General features: G+C 35.2%; 2 protein-coding genes across 3 annotated transcripts; both read right to left on the reverse strand.

Annotated features, from left to right (window-relative positions):
* Nucleotides 1-856: 856 nt before the first annotated feature.
* On the reverse strand, nt 857-3,428 carry LOC126688693 (1-aminocyclopropane-1-carboxylate oxidase homolog 1-like). The gene is made up of 4 exons (XM_050383467.1): nt 2,794-3,428; nt 1,843-2,164; nt 1,218-1,498; nt 857-1,113 (listed from the first exon to the last, which is right to left on the reverse strand). The coding sequence occupies exons 1-3, from the start codon at nt 3,300-3,302 to the stop codon at nt 1,241-1,243; spliced, it is 1,089 nt and encodes a 362-aa protein (XP_050239424.1). The 5' UTR covers nt 3,303-3,428; the 3' UTR covers nt 857-1,113; nt 1,218-1,240.
* A 3,671-nt stretch (nt 3,429-7,099) lies between these two features.
* On the reverse strand, nt 7,100-11,991 carry LOC126688692 (1-aminocyclopropane-1-carboxylate oxidase homolog 1-like). Of its 2 annotated transcripts, XM_050383466.1 has the most exons (4): nt 11,362-11,991; nt 9,619-9,940; nt 8,772-9,056; nt 7,100-7,372 (listed from the first exon to the last, which is right to left on the reverse strand). In XM_050383466.1, the coding sequence occupies exons 1-3, from the start codon at nt 11,898-11,900 to the stop codon at nt 8,799-8,801; spliced, it is 1,119 nt and encodes a 372-aa protein (XP_050239423.1). In that variant the 5' UTR covers nt 11,901-11,991; the 3' UTR covers nt 7,100-7,372; nt 8,772-8,798. The 2 variants fall into 2 exon arrangements, with proteins under 2 accessions (XP_050239423.1, XP_050239422.1); XM_050383465.1 differs by lacking the exon at nt 7,100-7,372 and having other exon boundaries at nt 8,609-9,056.
* Between the last annotated feature and the right edge of the window lie 1,398 nt (nt 11,992-13,389).

Consider the following 13,389-nt stretch of genomic DNA (forward strand, 5'->3'; position numbering starts at 1 on the left):
GGGTTTCTTGGAGTCACAAATGGGGAGTTTATGTGCAACAAATCAAAAAAGAGGAGTTTGTGAATCTCGGAGCTATGTGTGGACACATCAATAAGTACTCCATGAGGTCACATTAGATTTAAGGTTAAATGTGTAAACTTTCATTCTATTTTAATGAATTTGCTGCCTTGATGATTGACGGTTAAATCCCCTAGATTTTTATTGTGAAACAATTTGTTTGATCTGTTTTCCTAGGTCATTAGTTTGGTGACTTAAGTGATTCATGTTTGTGTTGTCCATAATTTTTATTGATATCCGCGTTTAAACGTGAAATGAGTCATACGTATGGACAACGTATAATGCTTTATATATATATATATATATATATATATATATATATATATATATTTATTTATTTATTTATTTATATTTATATATATAATGGAAGATATTTTAGATTTGATTCAAGATTTGCATCGACACAATACTTGAATTGAAGATTTTTTCAAGGAAGTCAAATCAGATGATTATTCTTTTGTATTAGAATATAAACATAGAAAATTGTACTCAATCTTATATAAAAAAAAAAAATTACATTTTTAAAATTGTTTGGTTTCCAAATTTGAAATTTTGTGTTTAGTTGTTTACATTATCTACTATTGAGGCCTTTAATAAGTGTTGGAGATCGTAATACCTTGAGTTGAGTGGATGTGGACTATGATGACATTGCAGGGACAATGCTGAATCTTATCAAGCATGCACTAGGTTGGTTTGAATTATGAAAATAACACGAAGACCGCTCCATTTATAACTGATGCTTTTGTCTATATCACAAATGTGGCTAACTGGCATATTCTTGGTCTCAACATATAGTAGCTTGCCTGAATCATGGAATCATAAATTGTATGAAATAGGACGACATTAATTCGACACAATTCTACAAGCAATTCATACCAGAGCTGCTAGCAAGTGCACAATTCAGCAAGTTATTAACAGTATAAGTTCAAATTTATTTCACATAAGACACACTTGATAGTTGATATGCCAGGCGATGGGCAAACAATGCAACGCCAGACAATGTTTTTTAACATGCACATGTGGAGACAGAAATTGAATATCCAAGCAAAGCTAGACCTGAAAAATAAACACATTTGGAGTAATAGTTGAGGGTTAGTGTTAAAACTTCAACGAACAAGATGAACCAAATAACATGTTCTGTGAGTCTCAGTAAAGCCAACCTCGGATATTGATATGGCCAACTTCAAATTTTGAAATGTTCTAATCCCGACTTCCCATCCAGCACTATGGACTGAACATAAGAAACATAATCCTTCACGGTTGTATCCTTGTAGATTGGGGGGTTTTCTTTCGATAACAACTCCTTGATTGGTCCATAAATCCTATGGGTACTCCCTTGCTTGTTATGTGTTCTAAAAAAACAAGCTACAGAGATTCTTGGACCTACATTCTTTGCCAGTACCCTATGAAATATGCTTTTGAATTTATCATTGGAGACTAGCTGCACCAAGACACATTAAAATTAAAGAATTAAAAAAAAAAAAAAAAAAAAAAAAAGAGAAGTTCAACATAGGATTTTTATAATATATTCCCTTATATTTATTCAAAGAAGGAACAGGTAATTTTGCCTTCAACGTGTTTTAGCTTTGGGTTCAATGATGAGCCTATTGATGCATGTACAATTGAATAAATATGAAACAGAAGAATAATAATCAACAAACATATAGTTGCTTGCATAGGACACGCATTAAAATTTAAGTTGTTGTTGTTGTTGTTTTTTAATAATAATCTAGATGCAAATAGAAATTATATCTGTATCATTTGTAACGCATGAAAATTACTTACCTGCATCATGTCTCCCACGTTCACTACCAACGATCCAGGAATGGGGATAACATCGACCCATTGATTTTGATAGAGGACTTGAAGGCCCCCTATTTTGTCTTGCAAAAGAATAGTGAGGAATGTAGCATCACTGTGTTTGGTAAGGCCCATTGACAAATCTGGTTCAGGGCATGCTGGATAGTAATGGCCCAAAAGAGAAAGTCCCTCAACACAGCCCATGTCTTTGAGGTGGTTACGTTTGAGACCGAGAGCTTCTGACAGCAACTCGGATATAGAAAGCCCTAATTTCATTACCTTGTTCGAGTAATCAATCATTGTATCTCTGCAAATTGATCACATAAATGCTACTTTCAACACCCCCAAGAAAAAGAAAAAGAAAAGAAGAATGAAACTTTTTTTCTTATGGGGATGCAAATATAATGCAAAGGGCTTCTAATTGTATTGAGAAGAACTGATTGGCTCTAAAAATAAACTTCTGGCTTCATGGCCAAGAAGATAGGAACTTTGATGGACTACGCTGATCCACATATTATAAACTTCTCTGTGACAACATTTCTAGTTGGTTTTCTTTTACATATTTCTTTTTACTAATTTACACTTTTATTTTTTAAAGTTTGAAGTTTTTCATTTTAAAAAATTTACTTGAACCTTTCATATATGTTTGATTTTGTTCTCATATTGGCTATGTCGTCCATTACTTTCATGGTTATTTATTTTATGAAATATTAGCTCTATATTGCCATGAAATTGAAGACCTTCGTTGTTGTAGGTAGAAAAACATATTATGTACAATCAAAGTATTAACATAAATGAATAAAATGACTAATATGAAAACAAAGCTAAACTTGAAAAAATCAAAATATAAATTTAAAAATGTAAAGAGACAATATAAAATAAAAAAATTGTAACTAAGATTGGTTCTGCAATTGCTCATTTGACATTATCAATTACCTGCATATTTCTGGCAATTCTGCAGGATTGGGTGGACTAGGTGCCATAGAACAATATATGGTATCCCTCCAATTAGCTGCTGGAGCTTGATAGAAATAAAAATTGGTGTTGTATATAAAACTTCTCGAGAAATCACGTTTATAAAATTCTTTTTTAACCTCCAAGTCTTGCTCGTGAAATCCTCGTATCCTATCGATAATCTCATCAAGCACAGTTACCTCAACTCCATGATTGACAACCTGAAAGATACCCCAGTTCTCACAAGCATCTCGGACTTTGTTAACTATGTTATCACGTAGAGTAACATCTTTATCGATGCCTTCAAAGTCTATGATTGGAATGCTGAACTTGGAGTCACAGGAAGAATCTGACACATTGTAATGCTTATTTTGCTCATGGATGAATATCCGTGGGATCTTTTCCACTCCAGCATCAACGAGTCCTTTTACCCCAGCTTTAGACTCATCAAAAGCCTTCAATTCACTTCTCCGATCATAGTTGGATTTCATGTTTGCCAGTAATTCCGCTGAGCTTGTGAAAATAAGATTTTTTTTATTTTTTTTATTTTTTGATGAGGGATATAGGTCAAGAAGTGAGAAATCAACTTTCTTCCCTTAACTGGATGGATAAAACTGCCCAGTTAGGTGTTGTCGTTAATTAACAAGTATTTTTGCCAAAACAAAATAATTGATCCCAATGTACCATTGACTTCCGCTGAAGCGGCTTTTGTCTTTTCTTTTGTTTTGTTTCACACTTTCACTGTCATAAGTGCCATCGACATTCGACAAAAGACAAAATAAATTTTTTTTTTTTTTTTGAAAAGGAACATAGATTGCATTGCAAAAGAAAAGGGAAATACAGAAAGAAGCCTGCTGTGCAGGACTTTTAGAGCAGTAAGTCTGCTTGTACAGTTGATTCTAAAAAGGAGGGAGTAACCCCTTTCCACAAATGATGAGATTCATTCCCATTGGCAAAGAGAGCAAGCTCATGAGCTGCATAATTAGAAGCCCGGTTTAGGTGCCTAAAAGAGCAGAAAGCAAAGGTTTCTTTGGCTTGAATAATGTCCTGAATAATGTGCCCAAATGGAGTCCCTAAGGCAGAATCATTGACAGCATTTATCACATTGGAAGCATCACTTTCAATCATCACATGAGTGAGCTGCAGATCTTGGGCGAGCAAAATGCCTTGCTCCAAAGCAAGGACTTCCGCTAATTCCACTGGGAAGTGGGACTGAAGAGGTTTGCAAAGGGCAGCAAATGTTTTGCCATTGCAATCTCTGATGATGACTCCAATACTAGAGGTTCCATCAAGGTCTGAAGAGGCTCCATCCACATTAATCTTTAATACACCAGGAGGTGGAGGGGACCAGCAACTAGCAAGGGTCGGCCTTGGAGCAGAAAAATCAATGGTTGCTGCATCAGAGAAGTCCTCAATGAAACTTCTAGCCATCTGCCAGACCTGTAAGGGGGAAGAGCACTTGCCTTCATGAATAACTCTGTTTCTGTTATACCAGATTGCCCAAGCTGCAGTGAAGAATAATTCAAGATCTTGAGAAGGCTTGTGAGCAGGAATGAACATGGCCAAGTCAGGGAGAGTCCAATTGCTCCTTTGGTACAGTTGCAGCCCATCACACCAAAGATTCCAAACCTGGGTAGCAAACTCACAATGTAATAAAGTATGATGAATAGATTCAATCCCCCCATTGCAGATCGGGCATTCATTGCTGGTAATAATGCCACAGGAGCACATCTTTTCCTTGGAAGGCAGCCCATTGACACAAGCCCTCCAAGCAAAGATTTTAATCTTTGCAGGGAGGTTGAGGTGCCACAAACACTTCCAAAGGGGCTTGAGAGGATCTCCCATAGAGCTTCCCACATCATCCTTATCTTCAACCGAGCAGTGGGCAAAGTGGTATGCACTCTTCACAGTGAACTCCCCACGGCTATTCCCGATCCATATTAATTTGTCTTCAGGCAAGCTTCGACTAAGAGGCAACTTTAGGATTGTTTCAGCTTCAAAGGGAAGGAAGGTTGCTCTAATAACATCAACTCTCCACCATTTTTGTGGCTGGGTCAATGAGGGAAGAGACCATGGGAAAGATTAGGGGATTATTAGGGGGAGTGATGACTGATTATTAGGGGGAGTGATGACTTTGTGTGTGGTGGGGGTGGGGAGCCATTTGCCATCCCATATGTGAATTTGTTTGCCATTGCCCACACGCCACCGAGTTCCTTTCCTAATAACCTCTAAACTGTTAAAAATGCTTCGCCAAGAGTGGGATGGATTAGAGCCAAGAGTTGCACTAAGAATGTCACCAGAAGGAAAGTAGCGTGCTTTGAGGACTCGAGCAATAAGGGAAGTTGAGTTTGTGAGGATTCTCCAAGCTTGTTTTGCCAACATGGCTAGATTAAAAGCTTGCAAGTTCCAGAAGCCCAAACCCCCTTTAGATTTAGGATAGCACATTTTCTTCCAACCAACCCAAGCCATTTTTGTCTCTTGGTACTTTTGGCCCCACCAAAAATTCCTGATCATGCTTTCAAGATCATCACATAGGCCCTGGGGAGCTGAAAACAGCTCATGGTGTAGGTGGGGATCAATTGGGCGACCGCCTTAATGAGGATTTCCTTTTCACCCATAGAGAGCAATTTACTCTTCCAACCGGCTAGTTTTTGCCCAACCCGCTCCTTAAGAATAGAGAAGACCTGATTTTTTGACCTTCCAATGAAAGATGGAAGTCCAAGATATTTGGAGTGCCTTGAGTCTTGCATCGGCCCCAAAATGACAAAGATTGCATCCTTTATATCCTGATGAGTATTCGGGCTGAAAAACACCGAGGATTTATCTGTATTAATCTTCTGGATTGAAGCATCCTCATACCTCCGAAAAATTTGCTTAAGCTCTTGACACTCTTGACACTCTTTGAGCTTAGCTTTACAAAAAAGGATGCTATCATCTGCGAAGAAGAGATGGGTAATGTTAGGGCAATTACGAGAAATAGAAATGCCATTAAGGGAGTGATTTCTTGCTGCCTTGTGAATGATGGCCGAGAGACCCTCAACATAAAGAAGGAAAAGGCTCGGGGAGAGGGGGTGGCCTTGGCGTAGACCCCTAGATGGAGTGATGTTCCTATAAGCCGCCCCATTTATTAGGACTGAATAGGAGACTGATGTAATGCATTGCATAATGAGATTCACCCATTTAGAACAGAAACCAAGCTTTTCCATGACCCTTTTAATAAAAACCCATTCTACTCTGTCAAAAGCCTTGCTCATATCAAGCTTAATAGCCATATAACCCTCTTTTCCCGCTGTTTTGTGGTTTAGGTAGTGCATTAATTCAAAAGCCACTAACACACTGTCCGTAATGAGGCAGTACAGGGTAAAAGCACTTTGGTTCTCAGAGATGATATCTGGGAGAAGGTTTTTGAGTCTGTTGGCCAAAGTTTTGGAGATAAGCTTGTAGATAACGTTGCAAAGGCTAATGGGTCTAAATTCAGTCATTTTCTTTGGGTTGCTTGTTTTTGGGAAGAGGGAAATATTAGTTTTATTAATTTCATTCATGGGCAAATTGTTGTTGAGGACATTCAAGACCATATTAGTAATGCTATTCCCTACTATATTCCAATATTTCTGGTAAAAAATAACGGACATACCGTTAGGCCCGGGAGCTTTGGTAGGATGAATTTGCATGAGAGTTGTAGCCACTTCTTCTCTAGTAAATGCACGAGATAAGCTTTCATTCATCTCCTCGATCACCTTAGAGGGGATAGCTTCAACGACCTCTTCAACCTGAGTGGGGAAAGTGGTGGAGTAAATGTTTTCAAAATAGTCCACTGCTGCCCGAGCAATAGATTCCTTCCCCTCACACCACCTGCCATGTTCGTCCCATAATCCCAGGATTGTGTTTTGTTTACGCCTTTCTGAAGCATGGGCGTGAAAGAATTTCGTGTTCCTATCGCCCTCCTTTAACCAATGTGCCTTGGCTCTTTGACCCCAATATAGCTCCTCATCGTCCAAAAGCCCATTCAACTCCCTTCTCAGGTTTCTAATCTCAGAACTCAGCTCACCATTTTTATCTTGCAATGTAAGGCCGATTATGGATTGAGGTGGTAGATTAGTGCAACATTATATATATATTTGAAAGCAAACTAGTATAAACATTAGAATAAGTTTAGACCCCTAAATTTTAAATTACAGTTAAATTACTTTTAATTTACTCTAAACAATAGAGAATAAGAGAAATAAACAGATAATCAACTAGGACTACTAACTTGTATAGGGAAAAATATAATTGATAATTAAGTAAAAGTACAAGTAGTAAGAGAAGAAGGGAGCAAATACAAGATAACATGATATGTTATCGAAGAATAAAACTAGAGAACCTGGCAGAAAAACCTCTCCGTAGCCCGATTTGTTAAAATGATCCACTAGTAAATCAGTTGAAGTACATGAATAGAAAGAGACCCTTTAAGTTTAATCTACCCACTGTACTTGAACCATTTGAGCTCCAGCTATCAACGAACTTCTTTGAGTCTTGTCTTTACTAGTTTCCTGAATTCCGCAATTATCACCAATTGCTCCTACAAAGATATATTGGCATGAATTCTCTATTAAAGACGGGTAAAGAAAAAATAAACAATTTGTATATAGAAAAAAGACCAAGACCGAGTACGAGGTCCACAACCACTATGTGTGTGTATATATATATATATATATATATATATATATATATATATATATATTGGAGATGCTGATCAACCCAATACATTGATGCCTTTTGGCATCAAAGTGCATACCTACCTTACCTGGCAAATGAGCTTGCACAATTGGATATGCTGATCAAGATCAACCATTTGGTCACCAAATTCAAATATTGAATGAAGGAATAATACATAAATTACAATAATATGAAATTTGAACTAATGGATAATATGAAATTTGAACTAAACCATTAGGCTTAACTTAATTTATTATCTGAAGAAATCAAAATCAACCAAAACTAAAAGTTACAAACACTTCTATGTAGAAACTCTCTAGCTTTTTGAATTCTTCTATGTGTGTGAGACTGCTTTGTAGCATTTGCATGGATATTTTGGACATGGATTTTAGTGTCTTAGATCCAAATTGATTTCGCTAAGATCTTAGAAGCATATTATTTAGTTTGAATGTATATGTAATTTTGTATGTATGTGTGATAATCTTAATGCTTGAGCCAAAAGAAAGAGTGTAGGAATTTTCATCTTGGGTCGAGGTACAATTGAAGTTTTTAATTTGGATGATGAGCAATTAAAGTGGAAAGTGAATGGTCTAAATGGATGCCCCAAAAAACCAGAGGGTAAACCAGAGAGAAAAATACCTCAACAGGTTGCAATATATTGCACACGTGGATTAAGATGTTAGAAAACTTCAAGTTGTCTCCTAGGCAAAGGATTGAAAGATGTGATTCTCTTTAGAAGATCAATTTTATGCTTTCTAATTATTTGTTTTATGGGTTATTATACAAGCCAAAAATATATTATGAATTTCTGTTCAAAATGTAGTATCAGTTTTCTAACTATTTATTTATGAGAGTATGCAACAAACACAAACGTTTTATTCTATTTAAAATGTACTATCAGCTTTTGTCTCTCAATTTATAAACATTTCACACTTTCAATCTACAAACATTTCGCATGACTATCATCAGCTAACTATCTAACAACTAGAACCACATTACATGTCCAAATGTTTCAGGTAATGTTTCTTAGTAACATCTTTATGAACGCTAAGAACACTCACATGTTTCATAACAAAAGCTACTCAAAGAGATAAACTCATGCAACGTACATATTAGCAACTAGTTTTATTATTTAATTTGCATTTCACATATCTTGGATTTGGTTTCTCTAGGGACAAACATTAAGTTTACGAGTAAATTTATTATATTATTATTAATTACATATAGAATCCAATGCCATGCATTGAGTGCTGGAAAGCTACCATAGCTGACCGAAATTATCCACGGCTTCACAGCTTGAAATGATCTAGTGCAGGGATTCCATTCAGCCCTTTCATGTAATAGTGTGACACGAACTCTTTCATAGTGGTTTCCCTATATTTAGGGGGCGTTTCTTCTGATAACAACTCCTTAATTGGCTCGTATAGTCTCGAGGCATTTTCCGGCGGAAGATGTGTTCTGAAGAAACTTGCAACTGAAATTCTTGGACCTACATTTTTGGCAAATACTCTGTGGTTGGCACTTATAAACCTGTCATTAGAGATTAGCTGCACAAAGACAGATGGAAATTAGTAAAAGAACCCACCCTGTTTTTTTTTTTTTTTTTTTTTTTTTTTTTTTTTTTTTTTTTAACCCCTGAATATCTTTTTTTTGGACAATTCAATATCTAGGGGGATTTGAATATTGGATGTCTCCATTGGAAACAACTGGAGATGCCAACCAGTTGCTAAAAGGCTCTTGGTCATAACCCCCACAATATAATTGTGCCGGTGTAAGTTTGTTCTATTAAAATCAAGCTGATGCATAAGGTTACTTGATATTTTTCCCCACTTTATTTGTTGAACAATTACTTTTCGGCTTGTATGTCAAATGTCTATAAAGATGACATTTGACTTCAATGGTTGCTCAAAAAGCGTGTCATGCTTATATACTAGATACCACCGTGGTTGACAGCCAAATCAAGCCTCACAAGTCAAGCAGCCAACTATGACATACTCTATTGTGAGTGTTCATCTTAAGTTCATGCTTAATTTGGGCTTGAACACATAATAATATAGAAATTTCTTGTCTTCTTTTAAATAATATATAGATTTATAATTATAGACTTGCCTGTAACATATCTCCCAGGTTCACTACTAGAGCTCCAGGAATGGGGTTAACATCAACCCATTGATTTTCATGGAGAACTTGAAGGCCACCAATTTTGTCTTGTAAGAGCACAGTGAGGAAGCTACTGTCAGAATGGGCACTAGTGCCCCAAGTCAGCTCTGGCTCAGGGCATGCTGGGTAGTAATGGCCAAGGAAAAAAAGTCCCTCTGCACAGCCAATGTCTTTCAGGTGGCTTGGATCGAGGCCAAGTGCTTCTGACAGCAGCTCAAATAGAGTAACCCCTAATCTCATTACTTTGTTTGAGAAGTCTATCACTATATCTCTGCAAAAGTACATATCATGAAGTCATGAATAAAATTTCACTAGCTTATATTTTCTAGTTCCTATCTCTGCAATAATAAGCACCAAAATCTTAATTTGGTTACACATAGTTTTATATATATTGCAAAGCTTTTCAAAATATGTCAAAATTATATTATATAAAAATTAAAATTAAAAATGTCAACTACACCCTAAAACAGTTGGCACTTCCCAACTCCAATTAATTTCCCCCACAAACATTAAATTAGAATATTATAAATATCAACTGAGAATCAGAACCCCTCCTTCATGAAGTCAATGTAGCCCTCTTATCCCTAACAGTTTGTTCACCAGATTTCCTTGATCCTATTTTGAACGTTGTAAATGACTCTTTAAAATCCCTCTCTTGCTGGGAATTCTATTTTGTTCCCACGAACCTAAATATTTTGGCCCACAATATTGTTTCTATAGGGAAATTAACACAAAATTCCCTACCTGTGAGAAACAAAAAAGAGAGAAAATGCATGCTAAAGAAAAACAATCACATGCACAAGACAATATTTACATGGTTCAGTAATTTGTCTATATCCACGGAGTTGCAGGGATTTTACTATTATCAAGAAAAAAAATACCAAGCCTCCACTTCATGGACCAATCCTCAGAAAATCTCACATTAAAAACCATGCAACATTATTCAGGGTGGGTCGGGTCATCAACCAGATCAAACATAACTAGGCCACACAAAACCCAATAGTTTCTTGGGCACCTTTTGTAGTTGGGATAAACTTTTAACCATCGCTTACCTTCCTGATTGGGTTTTCTACCCATATGGTAGAGGTAGCTTAGGCCCCTCTTTCTTCTTAATACAATTACTCTTAATTATCAACCAAAAAAAAAAATCACGAGATCATCTAGAAGGTTTTAAATTCAAAATTCCTAACCAATTTCTTAGAACCGCCTTTTAGGAATTCCTCAAAGTAATTACATGGTATATTTGGGATGGGACTTTTAAAAAAAAAAAAAAAAGAATGTTATAAATAAATATTATTTGACTAATTAGAATAAATAATCTAACCTAAATACACTAATCAAAACTAATAAGAATAGTAATCTAGCTATAAGGAATGATGCTAGAGCTTAGGTAGGAGCTTGTAGAAAAAAGTTACAAAGTTTATACAGAATAGAGTTTTGTGCATCTGTTGGGGTGTCTCTTTCCTACTTGTGGTGTTGTTTATTGATTTTAGATATTCCTTTTCTCTGTAAATAATGAAATTCTCATTTATCAAAGAAAATGAACCATCAACACCCAAGTGAACAATGAATACTGGCTATATAACCCATATATAGTATTTCCATGAATAGAAAGTGCTATTGGGGAAAACAAAAAACAAAACAAAAGGAAAAAGAAATCTTGCTAGGATGATAGTAGTGTAACTTAATTACCTGCAAACATTAGGCAACTCTTCAGGACTCAGAGGATGAGGAGCCAAAACACAGGACAAGGTATCCCTCCAATTTGCAGCTTGTGCTTGATACAAATCAAAATTGCTATTATATATCACCTTTTGTGTGTAATCACGCGAATAGAGCTGTTTCTTCACTTCAAGATCTTGCTCATGAAATCTACGTATCCCATCAATCATCTCATCCAAAACACTTACTGGAATCCCATGATTAATCACTTGGAAAAATCCCCACTTCTCACAAGCATACTGGACTTTGTTTATAATCTCATTATGTAGACTAGCGTCTTTGCCAAGGCCTTCCAAATCTATGATTGGAATGCCAAAGTTGGAGACTTTACCTGAATTCTCATCAAGCTTATGTTGCTCATGGATGAATATCCGTGGGATCTTATCCAACCCGACATCCACAAGTCCCTTAACTCCAGCTTTAGAGTTATCAAAAGCCTTCAACTCAGTGTTCCTGTCATACTTTGATTCAAGCTCAGCCTGATTTTCTCCTGGGCCTGTGACTATCATTTTTTTTTTTTTTTTTTTTTAATTTCGACTTCTCTTTTAGAATCAGTATAACAATATAGCTTGACAAGCTTGTGGCCCTTGTGAAATATAAAACTTTTCCTTGAATGAATCATTGAATTCCCTAATAAAGTTAGGTTGCTTTTGGTATTTGCTTAAAAAACTTTTTTTTTTCTTTTTACTATTTAGTTTATTTTTATTATTATTATTTAATTTATTTTTATTATTATTTATGAGTCTTATTGCATTTTTTTAATAATACTCATGAGTCCCGCTGTATTATTTCAGGAAAAAAATTTCAAGTTCAACTAAATAAACTTTTCCAAACAAACTCTTAAAGAAAGAAACAACACGAAATAGAATAAAAAAACACCAGTTCCAGTACCACAACTTTTTTTATTATAATTTTGGTATGACCAATAGTTTTTAATTGTGTATCACTTTTATATAGAATTATACTTTTTTATCTGCTACTAAGAATTTATCATATTTGTCAAAAACACCATGAGGTCTCTTTTTTATTTTATCTTTATGTTGTTTTTACAGGACCACTTATTGTCATTACGAGAGGGTATCCTGTGTTTCTGTTACACATGTATCTTCTCCCTCACATGAGGGTGGACCCCACTGAAATAGGGTATTCTTTTTCCACTGCAAGACAAGCACAGAGTAATAGGTTTATGAATGATTAACAATTTTTTATACTAGTTTATCATCAAAAAAAAAAAAAAAAAAAACTTTTTATACCAACTCCCAAGTTCGCGATAGCTCTTTTTAATTATTTATTTATTTATTAATAATTTGGTAAGTAATAAGAGTGTTAAATCGTGACTATGCCATAAAAGTTCAAAACTTATTTTATTTATTATTTATTATTTATTAATATAATAGAATTTTAACTTATAATATCTGTTCTATGATAATCGTTATATTTATCATTAAGCTAAAATACTAATTGATTTTTTATGTAGAAAATATTCAAATCCTAGATGTAAAAACTTTACCAATTGAATTAATTAAAATTCAAAACCCATTTTTAATTTTTTTTTAAATGTTACTATAAATTACTGCACTTTAAGTCTCTCCCCCCCCCCCCCCCTCTCCCCAAGGGCGGCAGGGGCAGCTCAACAAATTTGGAGGCCTAAGGCGATATATTTAAATTGGGCATTTTTTTTATCACTTAAATAATATTTAACATGTGTATAATATCATAATTTTTTATAACAAAAATCCATTCTTTTTTATTTGTAATATACTTTTTTTTTTGGGAAAATGCTAAAACTATAATAAATTTTACTAAAAGCAACTTTTTTTTTTTTTTTTTGGTAAGAAAGGAATTTCATTAAAAACTAAACAGCCGAAGGCTCAATAGTACAACGCCTACTTGAATACAACCCAGCAAGATCAAAATTGAAAATAGCTAGCAAATCCACAGGCGGATTTTCAAACAAAATAAAATCAGCATTTTGCTTAGCTCCCTTCCTAGCAAGAT

The sequence above is a fragment of the Quercus robur genome, chromosome 6, assembly GCF_932294415.1.
Source record: "Quercus robur chromosome 6, dhQueRobu3.1, whole genome shotgun sequence".
NCBI classification, from domain to species: Eukaryota; Viridiplantae; Streptophyta; class Magnoliopsida; order Fagales; family Fagaceae; genus Quercus; species Quercus robur.

What these genes read in the sequence shown, in the direction of transcription:
- LOC126688693 (XM_050383467.1), bottom strand. Translation starts at nt 3,302, where the DNA reads ATGAAATCCAACTATGATCGGAGAAGTGAATTGAAGGCTTTTGATGAG. An exon ending in GAATTGCCAGAAATATGCAG is followed by an intron (nt 2,165 to 2,793) that starts GTAATTGATAAT and finishes ATCAATTTGCAG; the next exon opens with AGATACAATGATTGATTACT. An exon ending in ACGTGGGAGACATGATGCAG is followed by an intron (nt 1,499 to 1,842) that starts GTAAGTAATTTT and finishes GTCTTGGTGCAG; the next exon opens with CTAGTCTCCAATGATAAATT.
- LOC126688692 (XM_050383466.1), bottom strand. Translation starts at nt 11,900, where the DNA reads ATGATAGTCACAGGCCCAGGAGAAAATCAGGCTGAGCTTGAATCAAAG. An exon ending in GAGTTGCCTAATGTTTGCAG is followed by an intron (nt 9,941 to 11,361) that starts GTAATTAAGTTA and finishes GTACTTTTGCAG; the next exon opens with AGATATAGTGATAGACTTCT. An exon ending in ACCTGGGAGATATGTTACAG is followed by an intron (nt 9,057 to 9,618) that starts GCAAGTCTATAA and finishes GTCTTTGTGCAG; the next exon opens with CTAATCTCTAATGACAGGTT.